This window comes from Camelina sativa, chromosome 6 (assembly GCF_030686135.1).
Source record: "Camelina sativa cultivar CO46 ecotype springtype chromosome 6, ASM3068613v1".
Taxonomy (NCBI): Eukaryota; Viridiplantae; Streptophyta; class Magnoliopsida; order Brassicales; family Brassicaceae; genus Camelina; species Camelina sativa.
This window is the reverse complement of record NC_141885.1, coordinates 19,640,887-19,664,503: the sequence shown is the minus strand read 5'-3', so window position 1 is coordinate 19,664,503 and position 23,617 is coordinate 19,640,887. Positions and strand designations below refer to the sequence as shown.

The 23,617-nt window shown below is 38.9% G+C and overlaps 6 protein-coding genes across 16 annotated transcripts; 3 read left to right on the top strand and 3 right to left on the bottom strand.

The window, feature by feature from the left end:
* Positions 1 to 485: 485 nt before the first annotated feature.
* Positions 486 to 4,177, top strand: LOC104791699 (putative sucrose-phosphatase 3a). Of its 3 annotated transcripts, none has more exons than XM_087453368.1 (8): positions 486 to 1,284; positions 1,365 to 1,670; positions 2,264 to 2,365; positions 2,466 to 2,660; positions 2,742 to 3,032; positions 3,148 to 3,334; positions 3,656 to 3,702; positions 3,795 to 4,177. In XM_087453368.1, exons 1-8 carry the CDS (start codon positions 1,225 to 1,227, stop codon positions 3,882 to 3,884), a joined length of 1,278 nt encoding a protein of 425 aa, XP_087309494.1. In that variant the 5' UTR covers positions 486 to 1,224; the 3' UTR covers positions 3,885 to 4,177. The 3 variants fall into 3 exon arrangements, 2 of the variants coding, with proteins under 2 accessions (XP_087309494.1, XP_087309495.1); XR_015559250.1 differs by having other exon boundaries at positions 573 to 1,284; positions 2,747 to 3,032; XM_087453369.1 differs by having other exon boundaries at positions 1,079 to 1,284; positions 1,365 to 1,674; positions 2,268 to 2,365.
* LOC104791698 (protein trichome birefringence-like 36) lies at positions 4,163 to 6,499 on the top strand. Its single transcript, XM_010517646.3, has 5 exons — positions 4,163 to 4,941; positions 5,239 to 5,410; positions 5,509 to 5,690; positions 5,819 to 5,968; positions 6,074 to 6,499. Exons 1-5 carry the CDS (start codon positions 4,571 to 4,573, stop codon positions 6,396 to 6,398), a joined length of 1,200 nt encoding a protein of 399 aa, XP_010515948.1. The 5' UTR covers positions 4,163 to 4,570; the 3' UTR covers positions 6,399 to 6,499.
* An 89-nt stretch (positions 6,500 to 6,588) lies between these two features.
* LOC104791697 (diphosphomevalonate decarboxylase MVD2, peroxisomal) lies at positions 6,589 to 9,636 on the top strand. Of its 3 annotated transcripts, none has more exons than XM_010517644.3 (10): positions 6,589 to 6,728; positions 6,827 to 7,070; positions 7,286 to 7,484; positions 7,595 to 7,658; positions 7,855 to 7,999; positions 8,354 to 8,440; positions 8,519 to 8,676; positions 8,759 to 8,807; positions 8,995 to 9,119; positions 9,218 to 9,636. In XM_010517644.3, the coding sequence occupies exons 2-10, from the start codon at positions 6,861 to 6,863 to the stop codon at positions 9,438 to 9,440; spliced, it is 1,260 nt and encodes a 419-aa protein (XP_010515946.1). In that variant the 5' UTR covers positions 6,589 to 6,728; positions 6,827 to 6,860; the 3' UTR covers positions 9,441 to 9,636. The 3 variants fall into 3 exon arrangements, with proteins under 3 accessions (XP_010515946.1, XP_010515947.1, XP_010515945.1); XM_010517645.3 differs by having other exon boundaries at positions 6,600 to 6,728; positions 6,833 to 7,070; XM_010517643.3 differs by lacking the exon at positions 6,589 to 6,728 and having other exon boundaries at positions 6,781 to 7,070.
* On the bottom strand, positions 9,624 to 11,115 carry LOC104791696 (uncharacterized). Its single transcript, XM_010517641.2, has 3 exons — positions 11,006 to 11,115; positions 10,646 to 10,908; positions 9,624 to 10,540 (listed from the first exon to the last, which is right to left on the bottom strand). The coding sequence occupies exons 1-3, from the start codon at positions 11,013 to 11,015 to the stop codon at positions 9,761 to 9,763; spliced, it is 1,053 nt and encodes a 350-aa protein (XP_010515943.1). The 5' UTR covers positions 11,016 to 11,115; the 3' UTR covers positions 9,624 to 9,760.
* A 496-nt stretch (positions 11,116 to 11,611) lies between these two features.
* On the bottom strand, positions 11,612 to 18,946 carry LOC104791694 (SUPPRESSOR OF ABI3-5). Of its 7 annotated transcripts, none has more exons than XM_010517639.3 (17): positions 18,657 to 18,946; positions 18,484 to 18,559; positions 17,847 to 17,967; positions 17,610 to 17,650; positions 16,676 to 17,414; positions 16,514 to 16,585; positions 16,330 to 16,422; positions 16,156 to 16,235; positions 15,875 to 16,028; positions 15,183 to 15,267; positions 14,963 to 15,054; positions 14,803 to 14,871; positions 14,069 to 14,248; positions 13,714 to 13,906; positions 12,289 to 13,116; positions 12,006 to 12,193; positions 11,612 to 11,928 (listed from the first exon to the last, which is right to left on the bottom strand). In XM_010517639.3, the coding sequence occupies exons 3-17, from the start codon at positions 17,892 to 17,894 to the stop codon at positions 11,740 to 11,742; spliced, it is 3,051 nt and encodes a 1,016-aa protein (XP_010515941.2). In that variant the 5' UTR covers positions 17,895 to 17,967; positions 18,484 to 18,559; positions 18,657 to 18,946; the 3' UTR covers positions 11,612 to 11,739. The 7 variants fall into 7 exon arrangements, with proteins under 7 accessions (XP_010515941.2, XP_019102348.2, XP_010515942.2 ...); XM_019246803.2 differs by having other exon boundaries at positions 15,875 to 16,025; XM_010517640.3 differs by having other exon boundaries at positions 17,847 to 17,996; positions 18,657 to 18,934.
* Positions 18,947 to 19,746: 800 nt separating this feature from the next.
* LOC104791693 (protein SCARECROW) lies at positions 19,747 to 22,765 on the bottom strand. Its single transcript, XM_010517637.3, has 2 exons — positions 20,466 to 22,765; positions 19,747 to 20,359 (listed from the first exon to the last, which is right to left on the bottom strand). Exons 1-2 carry the CDS (start codon positions 22,025 to 22,027, stop codon positions 19,930 to 19,932), a joined length of 1,992 nt encoding a protein of 663 aa, XP_010515939.2. The 5' UTR covers positions 22,028 to 22,765; the 3' UTR covers positions 19,747 to 19,929.
* Positions 22,766 to 23,617: the final 852 nt, after the last annotated feature.

The window sequence follows — 23,617 nt, the reverse complement described above, 5'->3', positions numbered from 1 at the left end:
ATAAAAATAATAATTTTATGAAAGTGTTACAAATTTAAAGTAAAATGGGTTAGTTTGCAATTTTTATAAATAAAAAGTGTTAATTTTAAAATAAAATAAAAATCTATTTGGAATATTATTTTTTAAAGAAAAAAATAGAGAAAACCATTGGAGCAAAAACTCTCTTCTATTATAAAAATCTTCTATTACAGGGAAAAAAATAGGAAAAACAGCGGAGATTGTCTTAGCAATTTCCATATCTCAACTTTGTGGAAAACTTGGTGTGACTTGACCAGAGTAATTTCTTATTACTTTATTGTTGAGAGACAATCTATCACCGTGGAAGAAATCTATATATTTAGTACTGACCGACTGACCGACCGCATTGGCATAGACCGCAGATTCACATCTCCAATTACATGGGTAGCTTCCACGTTGAAAGTCAGTCTGTGAATTTTGATATTGGGCACAAGTTTTTCTTAGAAGGTTTCTTCCATCTCAAAGTCGTCATAAAATAAATAAATTGTCTAGACGTCCCTAATCATCATCAACTAGAAATCTAACCACACCAAGTTTGGCGTCTTTCGTTTCAGCAATGCTGAGACAGGGATACAGGTTAGAAGGATACACGTAATTCCCTCTAGCACGCCGGAGGTCAGACACATAGCTAGCGATTGTGTCAATCGCATAGGTTAGTATGAAATGAAATCAACTAACTTACCCTTGTTCCGCTGCTTTGGAATAGTCTCCCAATTTCCCTCATCGGCCAAGTTGGCGCAAGCCACTTAAGCCTATGTCTTGAGGTAATTTCTAGACATGGATTTGCTCTTCATATGGACTTGCTTTTCTAGGCGCTTTTGGACATGGACTTGCACTTATGTCTTGAGGTAATTTCCTCCTTTTAAGTAACCTTTAGGCCTCCATCCTTAAAGTGCCACACATTCTTGGCATCACCAATGTGTGGTCATATGGGGGCTCGTCAGCATCTGTCGTAATAACCTCATTAAATCTCAACTTTTAAGAGTTTGCTTGCGTTGACATGGTACATAATTACGTGCTTAAAGAACCCTTCTAACTACATATTAAAAGATTTAACAAATAATTCAGATAGGATGGAACTACAGAGAATTAGTTCAACAATACACAAAGACGAAGTCCCTAAAGAAAAGACTCGTCTCGTCTTCCCCAGCAAGTCTTATAAAAAGAACAAAGAGCGACAAGGGAGAAGCAGAGAGGTTAGGTCTGATGGATAGATTTGACGGACCACCACGTCTCATACTAGTTGCTGATCTTGATTGCACATTGGTAATTTCCTAATTAATTCCCTCGAATCTTTTTTTCGTTTTTTTGTCAAAAATTCGACGAAATTAAACCAATCCTCGCAGGTGGATCACGATGACCCTGAGAACACCGACCTCCTTAGGTTCAATGCGCTTTGGGAAGCTCAATATCGCCATGATTCGTTGCTTGTTTACTGCACAGGGAGGTCTTTCAGCTCGTACTCGAGTCTAAGAAAGAAGAGGCCGTTGCTGACACCGGACATCGCCGTTACTTCTGTTGGTTCTGTGATTGTTTACGGCGGTGATTCCTTGGTGTCGTCGGATGATGTTTGGACTGCTCGTTTGGATGATAAGTGGAATAGAGACATTGTCCTTGAGGAAACTTCTAAATTCCCTCAACTTGACCCTCAGGTTTGTTTTCTAATTGTTCCTCTGTAGATACAATGATTTGTCTTTTATGTCAAATCTTGTTTCCTGTGATTTTCTAATAACGATCTTGTTTGCTGTTGAATGAGTTTTAGTATTGCTTTCTTTCTTTTATTACTGGGCCATGTGGGTCTTACTGTTGTCTTTGATTTCTTGTTTCTTTCTGCGTTGACTTAGGCTTTTCTTGTTAAATTTAAGCATTTCTTGACATGACAACGATTTTAGTTTGTTGGCTACAAGGATAAACAGAGTAGACAGCTTCTAATTTTTTTTCTTACTGAAAGTTTGTAAAACTCTTGGTTTGTTAGACGATTTTGCTGGTCTAGCTAGATTTCTAATGGTTACTGGATTGGAGTAGAGGCAATAGTAAGAATGTTATTGGCATAGATGAAGCTGAATGAGGTGTAGTTGTGCATACAAGTATGGATTAATTCCTATTTATAATGTTAACCTTGATGACAGTCTCAAGAGTTTTGGATATCTTACCTGCTTTGAATTGTTCTTATGTTGTGATTCCTACTGAATCTATAGCAATTTGGTCGTTCTAAAGTACTTATTATGTGTTGTCTGTTATATAGCCAGCCAAGAGCCAAGAACCGCATAAAGTGAGTTTTTATGTGGAAAGAGAACACGCTGTTGAAATAATGAAGGTTCTTTCGGGGCGATTAGAGGAGCGTGGGGTGAGATTTTTTGTGTCTCTCGTGTGAGCGTGACAGCTATTCTTATTATTAGATTGTTACTTTTTTTTTTTGGTGCTGATGACAGTAAATTTCCTTATAGGTGGAAGTGAAGCTGGTTTATAGCAACGGTTATGCTTTCGATGTATTACCTAAAGAAGCTGGCAAACAAGGTGCTCTGACATATCTACTTGACAAGTTGGAGGTTCAAGGCAAGCAACCTTCTAACACACTTGTTTGTGGCGACTCTGGAAATGATGCTGAGCTTTTCAACATTGCTCAAGTATATGGTGTAATGGTTAGTTCCCAACTGCTTCTTACGTTCGACTATACTTGACTGCACGCTCGTAATTTTGTGCTTCTATTCAACTGTTTTAAGGTTAGCAATTCGCATGAAGAATTGCTGCAATGGCATGAAGAAAATGCAAAGGACAACCCAAACATATTTCATGCGTCCCAGAGATGTGGAGCTGGCATCATAGAAGCCATTGAGAGGTTTAAGTTGGGATCAAGTGTCTCTCCAAGAGATGTTTTGGACACTGAAAATTTCCACGTGGAAAGTTTGAATCCTGTTCATGAGGTTGTTAAGTTTTATCTGTTTTATGAGAGATGGCGATGTGGAGAGGTGGAGAAGTCTGACAAGTATTTGCAGTATTTGAAATCGCTCTCTGTAAGTGTGGATTCTCAAGTGTCCAAATTGATGTATTTTGAAGTAGTTTCTCGATTTTCTTGTGTCATATAAACTGATTTATTGACTTTGTTGTTATAATTTTGTAATGTTGCAGAGTCCACTTGGTGTTTTTGTTCATCCATCTGGAGAGGAGAAACTGATACATGAATGGATAGATGAGATGGGAAATTTACATGGGGATGGGAAGGAAAAGCAGTTTCGCATTTGGTTGGATAAAGTTTCATCTTCTCATATCAGTTCAGATACATGGGTTGCAAGATTTGACAAGCATGAGTTATCTGGTAAGAAATCTAGTTCTTAAAGGTATCGTTTGAGACATATATATAGATCAATCCTCTGAACCAGATTTTTTGAAACCGTTATCTTAATTTTTTATTACTAATCACCATTGTCATATTATATGCACCTTCACCTTTTTATTGTGATTATTTTTTCTTCATAGCTAGCTGTACTTGTGACTTCTCTAAGTCAGGAAATGATTTAGCAGAAACTATGACCACCTAAACTCAACTTGACTTGTGTATCACAAACTCACATTTACTGTTGAAGTTTGCTTCCATGTAGTAATGTTTTTGCTCTTGTTTGTTTTGGGTTTTATGCAGAGGGAAAAGTACGGTCTTGCTCAACAAAAGTCTTACTGAGTTGTCAGGTAAACCTTGATTATTGTCCTTTAGAGATTTCAAACGATTTGGTTGATTAAGTAATAATATTCAAAATCTGAAAATGGGTTAAAATGGAAAGGGGGAAAAGCAAAAGCTGACGTGGATGCACATCCACCAATCATGGTTAGATGAATCATATTCTGATGATCAAGAAAAATGGGTTTTCTAGAAGGATAATCTGAACCATGACTGACATATTAAGATGACTCCTGTTTGGTACAGAAGCTAACCAAAGAGCATGCATAGTGTTTTGTTGTGTACTGTGTTGTCTGAAACGTTGCGATAATAAGAAAGATTGGTCCTGAGTTCGGCTTCGGTCTGGTTCAGGACTCGGGACCTTTTGGGGCAGGGAGAGTTTTGGGTCTTTATAACAAAACCCTACCTCTTGGTGTGTTGGCTCATTGGTTCTCTATTTCATGTCATCAACACTTACTTAAGAAAAAAGTTGTGTTTAATTTGCAATTCTTTCTTGGTTTGTTATGGATTGCTTTTTACTATTTCTGTCTTTTCCAAATCAGAAATCCGGTTTTCGAATATAGAAAAAAGTAACCTAAAATAAGTTTTTCTAACCATAATATACAAACCTTTTGGTTGAGTTCTAGATCAGTTCTATAGCGTTTAGATAAATTTATCCAGATTAAACACTTCACAGTCCACCACACTCACAAAATCCCGCCTCGGATACTGTAATCTATAGAAAAAGAAAAAGGATATGATGGAGAGAAGAGGGGACGCAAGTCACGGCACATGATTTCAAGCACAAGTCTAAGCACTAATTAGTAATTACCCCCACTTTCCGTAATTAACGCCCTTTTTCACTTTATCCACTTTGTTTTTTTCTATCTTCTTTATATTATGTCTTCCTCCAAGCCCACACTGCTCAGTACTCAGTTCCCTACGTTCTTGGTCCAAATGTTTACCTCAAACACTCGAGTCTTCTTCTTGTCTCTGTGTCTCATACTTTGCAAAGAAGCATTGTCTCACTTTGATGAACAATGGCTAGTCGGCGACGACGATCCACTCAACGCCTTGCAGACTAGGCGCGAAAGAAGCGAGGAGAGGTGCGATTACTCGGTGGGGAAGTGGACGTACGACGAAACGTATCCCCTCTATGACTCAGGCAGCTGTCCATATTTGAGCTCTGCACTAAGTTGCCAGAGAAATGGAAGACCTGACTCTAATTACCAGAAATGGAGATGGGTGCCCAAGGCTTGTTCACTTCCAAGGCACACACCACACTCCTTTTTTTGTACTCATTCTTACTTTTTTTTAACCAGTTATTCTTCCTTTTTACTTTGTTCACAAAAAAAAAAGGGGTCAAAGAATAAATTGAGTAGAGATTTATTGAGAACAAGCCAGAGCTGTTGTTATTCAGGATAAAATTTAGTTTTAATCTCAAAATCTCAAATTTTGGTTTAAATTTTTTTAGGCTCTAGTTTGATTTTGGAACACTAATTTTAAACCACAATTTGCAACTTTTGATTTTAACCAAATTTAATCTCTCTTTCCATGATGGGGTTTAGGTTTAACGCACTAAAATTCCTTGGGAAAATGAGAGGAAAAAGAATAATGCTGGTTGGAGATACAATAATGAGAAACCAGTGGGAATCTCTTGTCTGCTTAGTACAGTCTGTGATTCCCACTCATCGTAAGAAGCTTACTTACAATGGTCCTACAATGTCTTTCCATGCTCTGGTAACAATCATATCTCTTTTTAACATAAATCTCCTTTTGGATCACGTTTTCATTATTTGGTTAGTAAAAAGCAACTAAGATAAGTTTGGTAACTACAGGATTTTGAGACATCAATTGAGTTCTGTTGGGCTCCTCTGCTTGTGGAACTCAAGAAAGGAGGTTACCGTAAAAGGGTGTTACATTTGGACTCAATCGAAGACAATGCTAGATATTGGCGAGGTGTTGATGTTCTTGTATTCGACTCTGCTCACTGGTGGACTCACTCTCAGAAATGGAGTTCGTAAGCCATCATAAAAACCGCTCACAGCTTTCCTTTAATAGCAAATTATTAGTATATATATATATATATAATCGTTAAGCTTCATAGAACTCCAACTCAAAATCATTTAGTATTGATTGATGCTTTAGGTGGGACTATTACATGGATGGGAACAAGCTCTTCAAAGTTATGAACCCAATGGTTGCTTATGAGAGAGGACTTACCACATGGGCTAAATGGGTTGAGATCAATCTTGATCCATCCAAAACCAAAGTCATTTTCCGCACCATCTCACCAAGGTTTGTTTTCTTATGTTCTCATCCTAATCTCACCCATATATAATACAAAAAGTACACTATGAATCACATAAAGGGAAGATGACCATGCACATAATGTCTTGGCAGAGAGAGTGGTCAAATGTGCTACAACCAGAGACATCCCTTGCCTTCTTTATCTTCTTCAAGAAAACCACACATGCCTCAACAGTCAAGAGTGTTGAACAAAGTGCTAAGCACAATGAAATATCGGGTATATTTGCACGACATCACAACCATGTCAGCATATAGAAGAGATGGGCATCCTTCGGTGTTCAAGAGAGCAATGCACGAGGAAGAGAAACACCATCATATCTCTGGACCTTCATCAGATTGCAGTCACTGGTGCTTGCCTGGCGTCCCGGACATTTGGAATGAGATGCTTTCTTCAATTATCCTAACCAATGTCGTATGAGCTTATATATATGAGTCTGTTCTACTCATGAACCATGGTGTTATTTTGTATGAATCAGTTGGTTTATATGATATATTACATATCCTATCTTAACCTACAAATAACCCAATATCAAAGAGTGATTGATATATATAAGTGATTTAACAATGGATTATATGATTAAATGCATCGCTATAATTATGGTTTAACTCCTACCTAACACCATTTTTATTCTAAAACTTTATAGGTTAAGATTTGGTGATGTAGTCACGAAAATGGCAAAAGTTAGACAATTTGATACTCCACACAAGAGTTGAAGTTAGTGAAGAAAGTCTACAAATTTTGAATAAAGTAATACTTTTTTTTTAATTTTTGTGCAAATTACGTTACTATTTTTCGAATTCTCCGTCACTATTTTTTAATGTCCTTTGGATTTAACAACTACGAAGCTTCAGATCTCTCCTCAAGAGCATTGGGGTTGACATGGCGACGGAGAAATGGGTGTTTATGGTGACGGCGCAAACTCCGACGAACATAGCTGTGATTAAGTATTGGGGGAAGAGAGATGAGGTTCGGATTCTCCCCGTCAACGATAGCATCAGCGTAACTCTTGATCCTGATCACCTCTGTACGGTCACCACTGTCGCCGTAAGTCCTGCATTTGATCGGGATCGAATGTGGCTCAATGGCAAGGTACTCTCGCTTCGACTTTCTCCACTACGATCTTTCCTATAGCTGAGATTCTTCTATTTGTCAAATTCAAAAGATAAGCTTATACTCATCTGTATAGTTTTGGATTTTGTCAGTTTTGAGTTAGATTTGGATTAACTTTGAACCAAATTAGATAAGTTAATTTGGTTGAGTTCACAGGCATTTTTGTTGTTGTTGTTGTTTCATGGTTAGTATAGGAAATATCTCTTTCTGGAAGTAGGTACCAGAATTGTTTGAGGGAGATTAGGAGTCGAGCGGGTGATGTTGAAGACAAGGAGAAAGGAGTTAAGATAGGGAAGAAAGATTGGGACAAACTGCATCTACACATTGCTTCTCATAACAACTTCCCTACTGCTGCTGGCTTAGCTTCTTCAGCTGCTGGATTTGCTTGTCTAGGTATTCTGCCGTTTCTCTCTGTTTCCTTGTGGGTTGCTTAAAACCTGAAAGATAGAAAAATCAAATGGAGGATGGCTTGAAGTTTATGTCAAACTGCTCTTTTCCTACAGTTTTTTCTCTTGCAAAGTTGATGAATGTAGATGAAGATCCAAGCCATCTTTCTGCCATAGCCAGGTACTATAATTTTGAGGAATTGATTATGTACATGCCAAAATTTTGACCAATTTATACGATGGTCTTTACTAATGCATCAGTTTTAATAGTAAAATCTATCCATGTTGTTTTATTGTTGAATAACGCGAAATCTGACATTCCTCTAGAAATTACGTGGTACTCGTAGATATGGTTTAATTTTCATTCCTTCATGTAGGCAAGGTTCAGGAAGTGCATGCCGTAGTTTATTTGGTGGATTTGTTAAGTGGGAAATGGGAAGCAAAGATGATGGAAGTGACAGCGTTGCAGTTCAACTGGCAGATGAGAAGCATTGGGATGATCTTGTTATCATCATTGCTGTGGTATGAATTTTTTTAATTTTTTTTGTCAAGCGACTTTTAGACTTGGTCGCAGAATTACTCTGATTCTCCTATTTTCGAGATCATGTCATTTTCAAGTTTACCATATGTTATATATTCTCTCGAAATACCCCACTTAGAATGAATGAGATATATAAAAAAGTATTTTCATGTCACAATATTGAGTTGCTTTATTTGAACGTGTGAATATAGCTGTTTCTGGATTTTTCCAGGCAGCCTCTTATACATGATTGATCAATAACCTGTGAAGTTCTAGTACCTGCTTATATCTTTGTTCATAGCCTGTCTTCTTTGTTAATATGCTTTGTAAGTCTTTTTAGCTTATGCAACACCCAGGTTAGTTCACAGCAGAAGGAAACAAGTAGTACCTCAGGAATGCGTGAAAGTGTTGAGACGAGTTTGCTTTTACAGCATAGGGCGAAAGTAAGTTCTCTTCTTAGTGTTTGATGAAAATCTGTATTACCTCTTAAACCTCATATTCTGTTTATTCTTTGTCTGTAGGAAGTTGTGCCAAAACGGATTCTGCAAATGGAGGAAGCTATAAAAAATCGAGATTTTGCATCCTTTACACAATTGACATGTACAGACAGTAATCAGTTTCATGCTGTTTGTCTGGATACATCTCCACCCATATTCTACATGAATGACACCTCCCACAGGTATTTCTCTACTCTGACAGATATATGCTGCTTCATTTAGCTATCAAACCCTTCTTTATTAAACTGTTATCCGCTTTTCCAGAATAATTAGCTTAGTTGAAAAGTGGAACCGTTCTGAAGGGACACCACAGGTAAAGTGCTACTAACTACTAAGTCTCTTGCTTGACCTTTTGACCATTTTTACTTTGGAATATGTTACTTCCAGTTTCTGTACCAGCATAGATATTTATATCAGAGTATTTGCACAAGGATGTGAGTATTTTGTGTTTTTCAAGTATATGAACAATTGTTAACTAAAAAAAACTGAAATCTGGACAGGTTGCTTACACATTTGATGCTGGTCCAAATGCTGTACTGATTGCACGCAACAGAAAGGTTGCAGTTCAATTGCTCCAGGGGCTTCTGTATTATTTCCCCCCTAAGCCAGACACTGATATGAAGAGGTGAGAGATTGAAACTGTGTGATCCGTTAACTGCTGTTTTCTAGTTTAAAATGACTAAAAAAGCTGTTTGTACTGATTTTGGTTTCTTTGTTTACCAGTTACGTAGTGGGCGATAATTCGATTCTAAAAGAAGCAGGATTAGATGAAGCAAGTAGTGTCGAGAATCTACAACCTCCACCTGAAATTAAAGACAACATTGGATCTCAGGATCAAAAAGGAGAAGTCAGTTATTTTATCTGCACTAGACCTGGAAAAGGTCCCATCGTGCTTCACGACCAAACTCAAGCCCTCCTCGATCCTGAAACTGGTCTTCCTAAGTGAGCATTTTCTCTGCTCCAAACTAAATATTATGAGTAGCATCCTTGAACTGCAAGTTTAAGAAACGATATTTGTGGCAGAATAGGTACAGCTTCGTTGTTATCTACTGCTAGCTTTCTTATTGTTTCCAAATAAGAGAAATTTTTCTTTTTTTGTGTTTTTGGACAAAATAAAGAAATGTATTGGTTTGTTTTAACTAGAGTAAATCTTTTTACTACGCTGCAACATATAAAAGATGCGAAAATGAAAAGAAATTTTTATACACAATACTAGAGGAACAGAGGCGTAAGGGGGGTGAGACAAAATGTTAAACAATGTCAAACTTAAGATGCTTGAGGGATAGGCAAGAGTTCTTTCAATACAGTTTCTGCTATACCATCCGCCATCGGAAAAAAGTGACCAGCACCTGGAATCTCATGATACTTGATCCAACTTAGTTTCTGAGCAATGATCCTTTGTAGTTGTATTGGGACGAGCCGATCATCATCCCCTTGCCACATATGTACCGAACCTTCCCCCTTTGGGAACGGATTATCGATCTTCATCGGATCAAAACTCCATTTCCCAAATCCAACTATCAGGTCTCGGTCTAATGATTCGTGTGTCCCTTGTTGCGTCGTTTGGTTCTTGTAAGGCACCCTTACGGCGAGTTTGGGCAGTAATGCAAGATCTTGAGGAGAGAATATCTTGGGGCTTGATTCCATCACAGCTGATGGTGGGAATAGCTTTTGAGTGTTCCACCAATAGAGTAGCCATGGAGTGTGATGAGTTACGAGCATAGCAAACCTTTCGGTTTTAGATTGCTTGTTCCATAGCTCCCATGTCAAACTATCCGGGAAACTCGGCCACCATGAGTTGATTACAGGACAAAGCAATGTCGCTCCAGCGAGCCTGTGGGGAATGTACTTGAGAACACCCCAAACAGCTTGACCTCCCATTGAGTATCCAACCACGTAAAATTTGGAACCAAGTTGTAATTGGTCAGCGAGTTGTTCAACGTCATGAGCTAAAGTCTTTTCATTGCGACTCGGGTCAGGATCGCTCTCTCCATAACCAGGTCGATCATATGACACCACGTAGATGCCGTTTTTCTCAAGAAAACCCTGAAATTAACATAGAATGCAAATGCTTAATGTAAATGAAGACAAACAGTCTAAGTCTTTAAGCAAAAGATGTATAGTAAATGAGGAAGAAATCAAAATCATTACAGGGCGAACACGGCTGGCGATAACAGCATCGCGCCTAAACGTGGAGAATGCGTGAATATAGATGATCTTGAAAGTGGCATTTTGTCTACTAACTCCATGTTCTTCGTAGGCCAAATAACGGCCATCGCTGAGACGGATCCTAGGGGCGGTAATGGGCGGTCCACCGGGAGTTCCGCATCTCTTAGGAGGTGGAGGTGTAATGGCAACATAAGCCCATACCCCTAATCCAATCAGAACTATTACAACTGCTCCTGATATTAACCCTGTCAAAAAATTTCAAAAACAATAAATAAGTCATTACATATCCTTCATCCCTTTTCCAAATTACTTACGTTTTACTTGAATCAATCAAAAACTCACATTTCTTCATTGTGGAAAACCTTGATAAAAAAGTTGGCACTACCAACTTATTTTGAAATAAATTGATATAGGTTTCAAGTGTAATTTTGGATACAGAAGTATATATATATAGGGTTAGGTAAAACTAATTAAACAGAGGAAAACCTATTATTTCTGTCCCACGTTATGACAACGTAAATCACGGTGGATACATTGAGAGATCTTTTTGAGGCATTTATCCGGAAATAGCCGGCAGCAACAAAACCCCACACCACAGCCATAACAAACAATGGTTCCAACGAACATATTAAACCAATCTGTTTTCGGAAAAAACCAATGGGAACACGAGATTAACTAATTTAACATGTTTTTATTTTATTTTCGTCGTAAACGATTATAGTTATAACTTTCCAAAATAACAATTTTGTTAAAAGCTTTGTAAGCATTTCGATTATTTTGATAAGTACGGTGTATCCAGGATAGGATACTGTTTGTCTTCACTCCTCAGGTCGTTGTTGTCTCCAAGCTAGATCCATTAAGATAAAACTTATACGAGGTCGTAGCTGTCATTCACGTCCATATGACGAGTTTCGATGGATCGACTCAAGCATGTCTCTATGCATTCAGTTTTGGTCAACGTCTCTTTTTCATTCATAATTCAACAAAAGACTTAACGAACATACTCAAAATTACTTTCAGAGTTTTAAACACAACCGACGATTCAAATTTCCAACACATTTCACACCCACAAACAGTCAATTATTGTCAGACATGTCACGAAACCTTGCAAGTGCTTTCTTTTGGAGAAGAGTTCTGTAAGTGTCACCAGGCTGAACCTCAAACTCAGCATCAACCTTCTTCTGCTGACTTCCAAGTCCTGCTCTCCTATCAACGCCTTGCGCTTGCACCGGTTCTTTCATTCCACTCCCGTCTTTTCCCAAACCCTGAGCACATACCCAACAATCACCAATTAACATATAACGCTACCAATAAAACAAGTAACTGGTTCTTTTAAAGTTACCGATCCTTCGTGCCACCCCATGTTCCTCAGCATTCTGTTTCCCACGTTACTCTCGTCTATTGCCCTCTCTTCTGTAATTACATCGAAACTATTGACTTCCGTGGTTGTTGTAATCCCACGTCCACCCACGCCAGGAGGAAAAGGTGTTGGATCCAATGAACCTTTTCTCAACCCCATTATATCCTCATCTTCATTCAAACACACAATTTCCCCAATTATGTTACTATTTTTTTAGACAAAGTGTACCGAGGAAAAGAGAGGTCAAACAGTCAAAGGCGCTTACTTGAATCAATACCGTCATTTTCATTTGAAGTTGATGAACCATATAAGTTTCTTCTTTCTGCAGCTCGGTCTCGGTATGATGTCTGAGGCTGTTCTCTGTGAGTAGGCACTGCAGTCGGCGTTTCAGAGAACCTTCTTCTTCTCCCACTTCCAGAAACCGAAACCGAAGCTGGAGACGCAGAAGGTATAACTGGGGGCGTTTGTACATTAGCTGAAGAAACTCCTCTCTGAGTTCCTCCAAAGGAACCTCTCATCACCCCCATCAAAGTTCCTGCTGTCGTACTGCTGCTCGAGCTCTCTGTAGTTGTCAGTGCAGAAACTCCATTATTGGAGGTACTTCTCTCCTCTGCAATATTTACATCAGATTTCAGCTTGCCCTTGGATTGTCCAGCGGAGAAGGACGACCTTGCTTCAGCGGAAACTGTAGGTGGATTGTTCCCAAGTGAGGGAGAGGGACGCTGTATTTGGGGTTCATGACTCCGCTGCTTCCACATTGTTAAAACGTTACTCATTTTTTTCTTGCTTGCCAGTATGCTACTCTTTGATGCAAGTTTTATCTCCTTCACTCTCTCTTTCTCTCTCTTCTCTGATGCAATTGCTGCTGCTGCAGCCGCCTGAACCGCATCTGGTAAGGACAAAGCCTTTTCTACATTAGGGGTAGCAGCCGCTGAAATAATAACTTTTTGTTGACTGGATTTCTCCATCTTGGCAGATTCTGGTTGATTTTCAGTTAATTTACTCTCATTATTCTGATCAGGACAAGGAACATATTGTTGTGTTTGCTGGTCATACGAGTACCAAAGCCCACTATTGCTGTCATAATAAAGACCTGCATATTTAGAAGAATATGATTAATAAAAAATACTAACTTCTTCTCACACCAGCGAAACCAAGTTGTTCACCCCCACACACCAAGTAGAAAGGACTATTGATAACCAGAACCGTTAAACATTTCATCCTTAAGCTCTATCAGATACGAATTTTCAAGGCATATATATATTTTTATAAGGTCCTCTTTACTCAGTAATACATAAAAGTCAAAAGTGATAGACATTGGAATTCCTACAGCAGCCATAACCAACTGTATCAGACAATACTTGCCTAATCTCTACAGCCATACTATAGAGTCTAGTTAAGGCATAAAACTTATATCTCCATGTTGCTAGTTTGGTGCATACAAAGTATAAGAAGTTCATTGTCATAAAAAGAATAGCAACCCTGATATAGTTTGAACAACGCAAAGGTGAAGACTTATATTTGCTAAGAAACTATCCTCTGAATGAATACATCTACGTAAGGCAATTTCAAACCTCTAACAAGGCACTTTCAAACAATTCATGTTTTGCAAATGCCAGACGTGGTAATTAGAGCTACAGCTACCCAACTATGCAACCATTTCAAACAGATAAATAATATAAGTGCAAACCTGAATTTCCATCATAGTAGTATCCAGAAGCAGCATCATAGTAATAACCAGATGCTTCATCCCACACATAGCCAGACTGTGGAGCGGAAGCCCCTTTCTGGGATTCAATTTCCCCAACTCCCTGGGCCTGCTCTCCAGTGGTTTGATTCTCATTGGGATTGTATTCCTTTGGAGCCCATCCAACACCGTCATACTAATAATAACAAAAATGAGTGGCAGTGCATATTATGAAGACAACTGAAAAGAATGAAAATCTTCAAGAAAAGCTACCGGATGCTACTAAAAAAAATTAATAGTCAATGTCTGACCAGCCAATACAGAGAGGGAAACCGGATTAAAAAAATCTTTTAAGTACCTGCTGAGAAAATGCTGCAGCTTCAATTGCAGCAGCAGCAAGGTTGCTGGAGTGAGAGGGTGCTGCTATACCAGTGCCAGAACCATGCACACTCTTTGCATACGCAACTCTAAGGATTTTACCATTCTTTTCAAGAGCTGTTCCGTTTGTTGCTTCAAGTGCCTTGGTAGCATCCTCAACCTACACGTTAATCATGTTTTTCTGTTTAATTAGGTAGGTAGATTAAATAATAATCAGATACCTACATAGATTGGGGAAATATATATATTCGGATATACCAAAGCAATTCTACTACCAAATCTGATCACCAGTAAAATATTGAACTGGTAAGAGAATCTGCGACCTCGGGAAATAATCTACTACACGTCTACACAAGCTTCAAAGGTCCATGCAAGGAGTGGTTGTCGATTATAAAGATAGCACGAAAAAAGGAAACTTATTGAGCGAGCCCATCTCCGAATAATGCAAAGACTACCCACAACACTAGCAGAATGTATTTACTAAAAATTTTGTTCCTGACACTTGGAACATAAAAAAACATATATATATAAAACAGGTGCTAATGATCATCTAGACTGGGTTACAAATTCCTGCACGATCTAATAACTCCTTGATCAATAGGTACACTTGCAATTAAATTTTATCAGCAAGGGAAAAGATAAACAGAAGAGAGATTTGAGGATTAAAACACTGAGACTAGTAAGTGCAAAAATGGCATGGCTTTGAGACCCTACCGAACAAAAATGCACAAATGCATATCCTCGTGAAACATGTGTGAATTTGTCTCTCACAAGACGAAGATCCTACAGAATGGACAAAAGAGAAAAACCAGGTCAACTGACGTAAAAAATACATATCCTATTATATAACAAATCCAAAAGGGTTTTTGTCGACCTTGATAGGAGCATGTTTGGAAAATTCATACCGAATCATTTCCTCATCAGCATCTTCATCCAACCCACGTACAACTAAGACATGAGTTGGACCTGGAAGAGAAGAATATTTCTTAGGTATAAATGGCATGTATAAAAGTGCAAAGAACTATAACCTTAAACACTTTCAACTATCTTCTGACCCAACAAGAAAACTAAAACATCTTATAAATAAAATGAACCTGTCTCCGAAGTTCGTTTTCCTGGTGCTGAGTTTGATAAACCCACATCAGCTGCAGGAGAATCCTTGGTCTTGGGTTCATTACACTGCGTAAGGAGAAAGAGACCATGAATTATTTCAGCCTGTAACTAATCTAAACAAGACACAGACAGCTGGATTGCAAAGAAGGACTATAGAACATGTAACCACCACATCGAACTATTAATAAACACTTAAAGTAGTCTAAACATATACAAGGAAAGATAAATCTGAACCCATCAATAAATATCAGTCAAAGGATGTTATATAAGTTCTCTTACTGACATTAAAATTATAAAATCTGTATCTACTAACAAACATATTACTGTAAAATGCAACCAAATACATTCTTCGTATGTCACCAACGTGTTTATATAAGATAAAATCTTGAATACCAATACTACCGACATATGTATGTCACCTTAGTCCCAATCAAAGTGTCAATTGAGAAAACATATTTGTCACCAAAAAGAACTGAATAACTTTATACAATACAGATTTGAGATTTCTCCTGAGGGTTTAATCAGTTCTATCCATTTTGGTATTGTCATCACCAACTCATGACAACAACAATGAGCAGTTCTTCCTGCAATTTTATCTGTAGTTTAAAGATGGGTTTCTACTCTAGTCCTGACTATGAAATTTGCAAAACTTTCTTTCGAAGAATGAACCAACCTGAAAGCAGGAGGTTCGCCGCGCAAAATTGATACAGCCACAGATTATACACATCCAATCTGTGGGAACCATCATGCTTCGATTTCCACCATAACTGCGCCTAGAAGCATGTTCCTGCCTACGGGACACACCAGCCCTACCACTAGGTTGGCTGCTGCAACACACCAAAAGTCAAGTGTAAGAATGCTAAACAGCTAACTGAGAGTCTGATATTAAAAAAGGTCCAGGAACTTCTAATTGAATGTAATGAATCTACGATTCCTCCCGATATAAGAAAAGACCTGTAATGGAATATTAGCTTCATTCCATCCAAAACTATACCATCATGCTCAATTCTGTCCATCATGATGTGTGCGGCATCCTGCTCAAACAAACATACATAATTGCACACACTGGATTGAATAAATCACAAGAAAGAGCCCCAAGGAATTAACAGCTTAGTTGAAAACAATTACCACCGTGGGGAAATCTATAAAAGCAAATCCACGAGAAATCCCAGAACTTTGCTCCCGAATCACACGGACATCATGCAATGGACCCCATTCAGCCTAATCATGCGTAAGGGAATAATGAAGTCATGCAAAATAAAACTGTTCAACCCTCAGAATATACAAACTCAAAAAATAAAGAAGAGATTACCAGAATCTGGTATAGATCTTCTTCTGTTGATTTCATTGAGAGACCCTTCACAAGAACAGTGGCGGATGGGGTCTAGCAAAAACCATAAAAATATAGGAACGGTTTTTTTAAATGTCTTCACAACAAAATAATTTAAACCAGGGATGGGAGAATATTATATACAGCAGAAAAATGATCCTGGTCATGTCTATCTTCGTATTCTCTTCGTCTCTCACTTTCATGCCAGTGATCGCCCTCGTAGCTGTCCTCCCGGTAACTCCGCCCATGGCTACGACCCCTAGGAGATCTTGATCTAGCGAACTCACCACGTCCGGTAGATCGAGATTGTGATTTCTCATATCTCTTATGAGGACTCTCATCTCTTTCACGGCTGAAACATCGTCTGTCCCAGTCCCTATCACGTGAGTCCCATACTCTATCTCGTGAGTCCCATACTCTATCTCGTGAGTCCCGTCCTCTATCCTGCGAATCCCGACTCTTTTGATTGCCATCTCTAACACTGCCCCTTTCATAATCAGAATCATAACTACGGCGAGCATAATCATAACTTTTCTCCCGGCTAGCTTCTCTACTATGATGGTAATTTCTAGATCTATGGGTATAATCACCACCAGAATAGTCATCGCGGCCATCATACCGTGACGACCTTTCGTGTTCATGATCACGGTAGTATCCATTTCGACTCGCAACTTCACTATCGTGATAATAATCAGCAGCATAATTTGAATCCATGTACGGCTTTTCTTGCCTGCGAAGTTCACGAGGATAATTTTCTTCATAGTTTCGCCTTCTAGATTGAGGCAGCGCACCCAGAGTATTCTGTCCAGGTGGATAACTGTAGCCATCATCATCCCGCATCAACCTTTCATCAGGATATCCCTCATCATATGATACGCCAAACCTGTACGAGAAATGTAGCATTGGTGGTACATAAAAGGATAAAGAAATGAAGTATCATGAAAATTTAAGCACAAGTAAACAACCCAGATAAAGTACATGAAATGCGATTTAGTGATAGTAGTTCAAATTAATATATGAGGTTTCTCCCATGAGAACTAGAAAATACATCAATATAGTCAATTCAACTAGCACTAACCGATTATTTGGATCCTGCTCAGTACCATAACCCTCCGGAGCCTGTGAATTGAAGAGAATAAGCTATGTCAGCAACAAACATCATGACTGATATTACGTTAGCCAAATCCCATCCACATCCTCACTCTCCACGTCTCTCACTCCACGGATGCGGGCCGTAAAAATTGACATTCACACAACATCCCTAAAAATTTCTTGTCTATTCATCCCATATATGTAAGGAGAAAACCACAATTACACTGTTATTATCCCATTCTTGCTGACGACCATATCGACCAGGATCCATTTCGAGCCAGCACACCGAGCAAATCTTTGATGGTCAGAGAGAATATTCAAAAATTAATGTTTAAAGCCCTTCCCTGAAATACACGCATAAACAAACAGGTATCTGTTATTCTGTTAATACATATATAATATAGAATTTCCACGACTGATCCCAATCCCTTTTCGAAATTGAACCCATTAACACGAAACAGATTACTACAATAAATCCATAGCAAAATTAAACTTTATAAGGTCGACAGAGACATACATATCTAAATCAGACAGATCATTTAAGTAAAGAGACTATTTTAGAACTAGTTAAAGATTCTCACTTAATATTAAGAACAGCATTGGGGCTAGGAAGTAGCAAAAGCACGATAAGAATGCTTACAACCATACAGATCATTCTACATCCAACAGGCCTTATAAATTTTGTCACGCATACTTTGCTAATCAACTGGGAAAACCAGATATCGATAGGGCCATGGAACAACAACAATTGCTTAATCCAAATTCCCTTTAATGAGTCTTAAAGGTTGCAAAATGGCATACAAACAAATCGTAACTGCCCACGTCCACGGAAATAGGTAATGAAAGATGAGCATACATACCACGCTCAACCCCGATGAACTGAAAGCAGCACGACGACTCCGGACCCCAAAAGACACCAGTGAACGGAAGATGGCGCTGAGCGGAACAAAGACTTTGGAATAAGAAATCAATTGATAATATAGAGCGCAAAATCAGAGAACCGAAGAAACAGATGTGAGAGTGAGAGACGAGCCTGAAACAGGTGACGAAAACGATCGATAGCGAGAGAACTCGAGCGATGGAGTTAGCCGTATAAATCGGAATGGTTACGACTTGGGAGCAGTAGCCGTGAGAAACTCAAGAGAAGAAAAATTGAAAACTGGGTGTAGAAATATTCAACAGCGATGAGACGTATACAAGAGCTCTGCGGTGGACTTGCCCGAATCGGAGAACTTTTAACCAGATTAGGGTTTCGCGTTGTTGAAGATGATGAGATATGAAAAGGCCGTGCATATTTACAAAAATAGAGTTAGTATTATTTATGGGAATCCATACATTTAATTATAAATAAATAAAAAGCAAGTATGTTAAACGTTTTTTACTTTTAAGGTACGTAATTAACATTTAAATTGCGAATTTGACCCTTTCATACAATATCGCCACTTTTGGTATAATTGTTTAGTACTTTAGTTTACATTTGAATGCTCCACCACTGATACAGTTCTGAACTTTTTTCTCCAGAGACCATACACACGAGTGTGTGTGTGTGTGTGTTCGACATCCTGAATTCAAGTAAATTATCTAAATTTTAGCAAATTGTTTATATGCGAAAACACTTACACGGGCGAAGCCATTGTGGTGTTGTCACATAATATCAAATAGTTGATTAAAACCTGGTCAATAACCTACACTAGTAACTAAAGAGTGTTTTTTTTAAAACAATAGAATCAGCAATTTTTCACCAACCAATTTCTTTTCATCGATGTCTTGTTAATTTCAAATATGTATTTGTTTATTTTGTATAGACTATATACGATACATGCATCACTTAGGCATAAAAGTATAATTTCACCGTTTTTTACAACAAACAAAGTGGATAACTTTCAAAAATATTCTGCAGCTTTAGAGAAATTTGCATGTGATACATCAAGTAAATATGCACTGTTTTCACTTTATCCCTATGACATAGCATATCTGTATATACGTGTTTTCATTTTCAATTTGATGTTCCATTCCTAAAAAGATTAGGTCCGTGATGGTAGCGGTGGATCGCTTTTCGAAGTATGCTGTGTCCGTGAGGCGTGATGGTATTATTTTCATTTGTTTCCTTCCATATCAACTTGTTTATTCAAGATCAACTTCTATGTATTCCACCAGTGAGGTAACCAATAAAGAGTGCGAGTGAGACAATAACTTAAGTAAGAATCCTCTCTTTTAAAAACATAACCAAGAAAAAAAAGAAAAAAGTAAACCCAGGTAAAATCTATATTTATGGGCATTGTTTGTGACAAAGAGAGACAAAAAAACTAAGAACGAGGCGTCCAAGCTGAAGCAGTGAGTAAAGAAAGATCTTTCCATCCAAGCTTAAGCGTGCCATTATCATCAACCAATGTGTAACCATCCGAAGGAAACATTCCCAACAGAAGAGTCGCTTGTGTAGCTGCATTGCCAGCTAAAGATATACCTTTAAACCCACATTGTTGCATTTTCTCCCTCCAGCTCTCAAACTTCACTTCCCCGCTCCTAGACGGTCCTCCCACGGCCAATACATTCCGTATCTCTTTCGATAATAGCTGCTGCTCCACCACATGTCTCTCTTCACTCTCTTCGCCGTAGCTTGCTCCCAACGAATCAAACAGTGCTGAGTAGTAATGTATTGCTTCCACAAATCTTCCTAAGAAGGAACCAGCATGGCTCAGGTCTTGTTCAACTACTGTCACAACTTTAGGAGCTAATCTGTTCATTCCCAACCATTAACCCAAAACAGCCACTTTTTAGAACATCTATCTTAAACAATTTATATAGTCAAAGAGTGATTAAAAGGTAATGAGTGTTTTATTACCTTTGGAGTAACCAGAGGGTGTGTGCATCAGAGCCAGTAACATCATAAAGAGAATGTTGAAGCCAGTGAACAGCAACAGCTTCTCTTTTCCTCACATTGAGTCTCTCAGTGTCCAAGTTTCCAACTTTCTCAGCTAAAGGGCAGAATTCAAAAGGCAGGCCAAGCTTATCCGCGAAATCGGAGAGACGTTTCCCAGTAGCCTGAAGAGCTTCCATGGAAGTACCAAGTCCCGTGAGACGCACGTGAGGAGGTCCTCCAGGTCTAGAAGCAAGGATGTGGAATAGACCAGGCCATTGAAGTCCCTGCATGATGTCTAGATCAATGATGTGTACACTGTCTTCTTTCTCGAACGCTTCTTGAATCGCCTGATTCGCTGTAAAGTGTGAGAATTTCACTAGAGGGCTTATCCCGTTAAACACCTGAAACGCAGAGACCATCTTCAAGCTATGCGTTTGAGGCATCCACCGTGAAGGCAAAGCCGCGTAAATCCCGAGACACGAGTTGAGTAATCTCGCTGACATAGCTTCGGAGAAGTAAGCAGCTACTCTCTGCGCTGAGGTTCCGTAAGGAGTTGACAATTGAGAGATCTCGAGAAGAAGCTTGTTTGCTTCTTCGAGGTTATCAGCAGAGACAGCTTCAGCACACTGTAGCAGCAATGTGAGAAGGTGTAAACCTTCTTCATCTTGCTTCTGTCTCTTAATCTCTTCTTTCCTCTCTCTTAACGCCTCCGCCGTGTTTGTGACGGTTGCTGTGGTGGTGGTCACCGTCTCTGGTTGCGGTGGTGCATCGGTGGAAGAATTCTCCCTCTCTTGTTGCTGAATCGGAGGCGGAGGAGGAGTCTTATGTTGTTGTTGTGGTTGTTGCTGTTGATGTTGTTGTTGTTGCTGTTGGTGTTGAGTTACAGGAGGAGAAGGGTTGTTTGAGATCTGATAGAGAGGTTCAAAAGATTGAGGAGAAGGGTCGGAGGAGGAGGAAGGATCAAGAAGCATGAGAGATCGGAGTCTATATTCAAGAAGAGCTCCGAGATTTGGGTTACAAGGGAAGATAATGTCTCTAACGTTTTGGATAAGTTGAGGGATTGAGACCGAAGTTGAGGAGTGGATAAGGTCCCTGATAATGGCGTCAACCCAAACCGTAGGTGAAGCAGAAGAAGAGGAAGAGTCTTGTTCCATTGGCTGTACGGACATAGCATTCCGACCACCACCACCACGGTCTGAAGGGAAAACAGGAAGACCAGAGAAGCCACAGACAGAGAGAGGTGGGTTTGGCTGAGAAGCAACAGCCGTCGCCGCGGTAAGAGACGGTTGTTGTTGTTGTGGTGAAAGAGTATTGTAGTTGGAGTCGAGGAGGTGAGAGGCACGGCGAGGAGGGCGAGACGGGTTGTTGTAGTCAGGGTTAGAAGACATCTCGGAAGCTAATCGTTTTCTCACCATCACTAAAGGAGGAGGTGGAGGTTGAGGAGGAGCACCACTACGGTTGTTGCTACTACTACTACCGGAAGAAGTGGCTCTTAAAGGACTATGAGGAGGTTGACCACCGTTGAAATCGCCGGAATCCGCCATAGAGATTGAAGTGGTTGGTCGTGGAATTGCATGGTTATAAATAGAATAAGAGACTAAACAAAATAAAGGGGGAGTAGCAAAATCCAAAATCGAAAATTTCCAAACAGAAGAGGGCTTTTTTAGTAGAAAAGCTAGTATCTTTTCTTCTTTTTAAAAAATCTATGGGGATGCTTAATTTACTTCATCTTCTTCACGATCTCCGATGAAGAAGAAGAAAAAAGGGGAAAAAAACTCAGTGAGGGTGAATTTGGAACTAAGTGAGTTGGAGGATGAATCCCGGATAAAGGGGTTTTGGTTTTTGGTATATTGAGGTGGACGAGGAGGACAGTGTGTGTAGTGAAAAAGGGTCCTGGCCGTATCTAAATCGTCTTCCTCCTTTCGAATTATTGTGAATGTCGCTTCGTTACATTTAATGACTCTTTACATCTCTATTCATGTTAACTCTTCTCTCTCTCTCTTTCGCTCTCTCTCTATCTCTGCCTCTGTCTCTGTCTTTTAATTTATTGGGTGGGTTAATTAATTGATGAGGGGGGACTGAGTTGGAAAAATAATAAAAATTGGGAAGAGATTAGGTGCGTGATCGGAATTGTTCGTCGTTGCGTGTTTGACGTCTTGCTTTTGCCGATCCATCTCTCACTCTCTTTTCTTCTTGACCTCTCCCCTCTCTCTCTCAAACTAACCACAAGAAGATAATATTTTGTTTGCTATATAATAATAATAGAGAGAGAGCTCAATTTCGTGGAACCGGTTAGCTATATTTATACTTTATTACTACTAATAACATACGAAATTCAGTTTTTTTTTTATTTAAAAAAAAAATTGTATAAGTGACGAAATATTCGCATTATGTGGAAGTAAATTTCTGGTTAGCAGTAGTACGAACAATTGCGGTGGAGTAAGTGGAAACCCAAATAATTCATAATACACATAAAGAAGAAGAATAGACCAACGAGGTTCCATGGTTCGTCCCGTAAATTTGTGTCCACAAGAATCGTATCTCCTCCAAACCATTTCTTGTAGTTTTTAGGTCCAAGCGGACTAGAGTTCGAAACTATAAAACATTTTAAAATAAAAAAAATATACGAAAAGAATTATACTGTGTATGATGTATTACAGTTATATGACTTGGATTCGTAACCCAAGTAATTAGATTTGGAGTCAGGTTGTACCACTAGTCATTTTAGGTTTGGTATGAGAGATGTGGACGAAGAAGTCTCTCACACAATCGAAGGACTTTTTTTTGTGGTACGATGTGCTTGTTACTAAGATGGGCAGTGCTGGCCAATAGTATAGCCAACTTGCTATTTTGTGCTAAAATTAGAAATGTGGTTTTCCTTAAACCGTCCTAATTGAAAGAGATGAGAAAAAAAGAAGAAGTATTATTATTATTATTTTTTTTAAATGATAAAAGCCAAGTCCCTTAATATAAAAAAGGCATTTTACATAAGAGCAATTGGACAAGACGTAGAGCTAAAACAGTAAATAACAAAAGAAGAAAAAGGAAGAAAAGAGAGAGAGCAGCACATGTTTTGATGAAGCCATTACACCAACTGTCAAACCCCAGTTCCCGATAAAATCTGAAACTAGTGT

Coding starts and splice junctions, on each gene's coding strand:
- LOC104791696 (XM_010517641.2), bottom strand. Junction 10,541..10,645: donor TCGCCAGCCGTGTTCGCCCT/GTAATGATTTTG, acceptor TGTTAATTTCAG/GGTTTTCTTGAGAAAAACGG.
- LOC104791694 (XM_010517639.3), bottom strand. CDS start 17,894: ATGGATCCTGGTCGATATGGTCGTCAGCAAGAATGGGATAATAACAGT. Junction 17,651..17,846: donor AAGAATGGGATAATAACAGT/GTAATTGTGGTT, acceptor TTCAATTCACAG/GCTCCGGAGGGTTATGGTAC. Junction 15,055..15,182: donor AAAACGAACTTCGGAGACAG/GTTCATTTTATT, acceptor CTTCTCTTCCAG/GTCCAACTCATGTCTTAGTT.
- LOC104791699 (XM_087453368.1), top strand. CDS start 1,225: ATGGATAGATTTGACGGACCACCACGTCTCATACTAGTTGCTGATCTT. Junction 1,285..1,364: donor CTGATCTTGATTGCACATTG/GTAATTTCCTAA, acceptor CAATCCTCGCAG/GTGGATCACGATGACCCTGA. Junction 1,671..2,263: donor TCCCTCAACTTGACCCTCAG/GTTTGTTTTCTA, acceptor TCTGTTATATAG/CCAGCCAAGAGCCAAGAACC.
- LOC104791693 (XM_010517637.3), bottom strand. CDS start 22,027: ATGGCGGATTCCGGCGATTTCAACGGTGGTCAACCTCCTCATAGTCCT. Junction 20,360..20,465: donor ACCCTCTGGTTACTCCAAAG/GTAATAAAACAC, acceptor GGGAATGAACAG/ATTAGCTCCTAAAGTTGTGA.
- LOC104791697 (XM_010517644.3), top strand. CDS start 6,861: ATGGCGACGGAGAAATGGGTGTTTATGGTGACGGCGCAAACTCCGACG. Junction 8,677..8,758: donor ATGAATGACACCTCCCACAG/GTATTTCTCTAC, acceptor CCGCTTTTCCAG/AATAATTAGCTTAGTTGAAA. Junction 9,120..9,217: donor CCAGACACTGATATGAAGAG/GTGAGAGATTGA, acceptor TTTGTTTACCAG/TTACGTAGTGGGCGATAATT.
- LOC104791698 (XM_010517646.3), top strand. CDS start 4,571: ATGTCTTCCTCCAAGCCCACACTGCTCAGTACTCAGTTCCCTACGTTC. Junction 5,411..5,508: donor CAATGTCTTTCCATGCTCTG/GTAACAATCATA, acceptor TGGTAACTACAG/GATTTTGAGACATCAATTGA. Junction 5,969..6,073: donor TTCCGCACCATCTCACCAAG/GTTTGTTTTCTT, acceptor ATGTCTTGGCAG/AGAGAGTGGTCAAATGTGCT.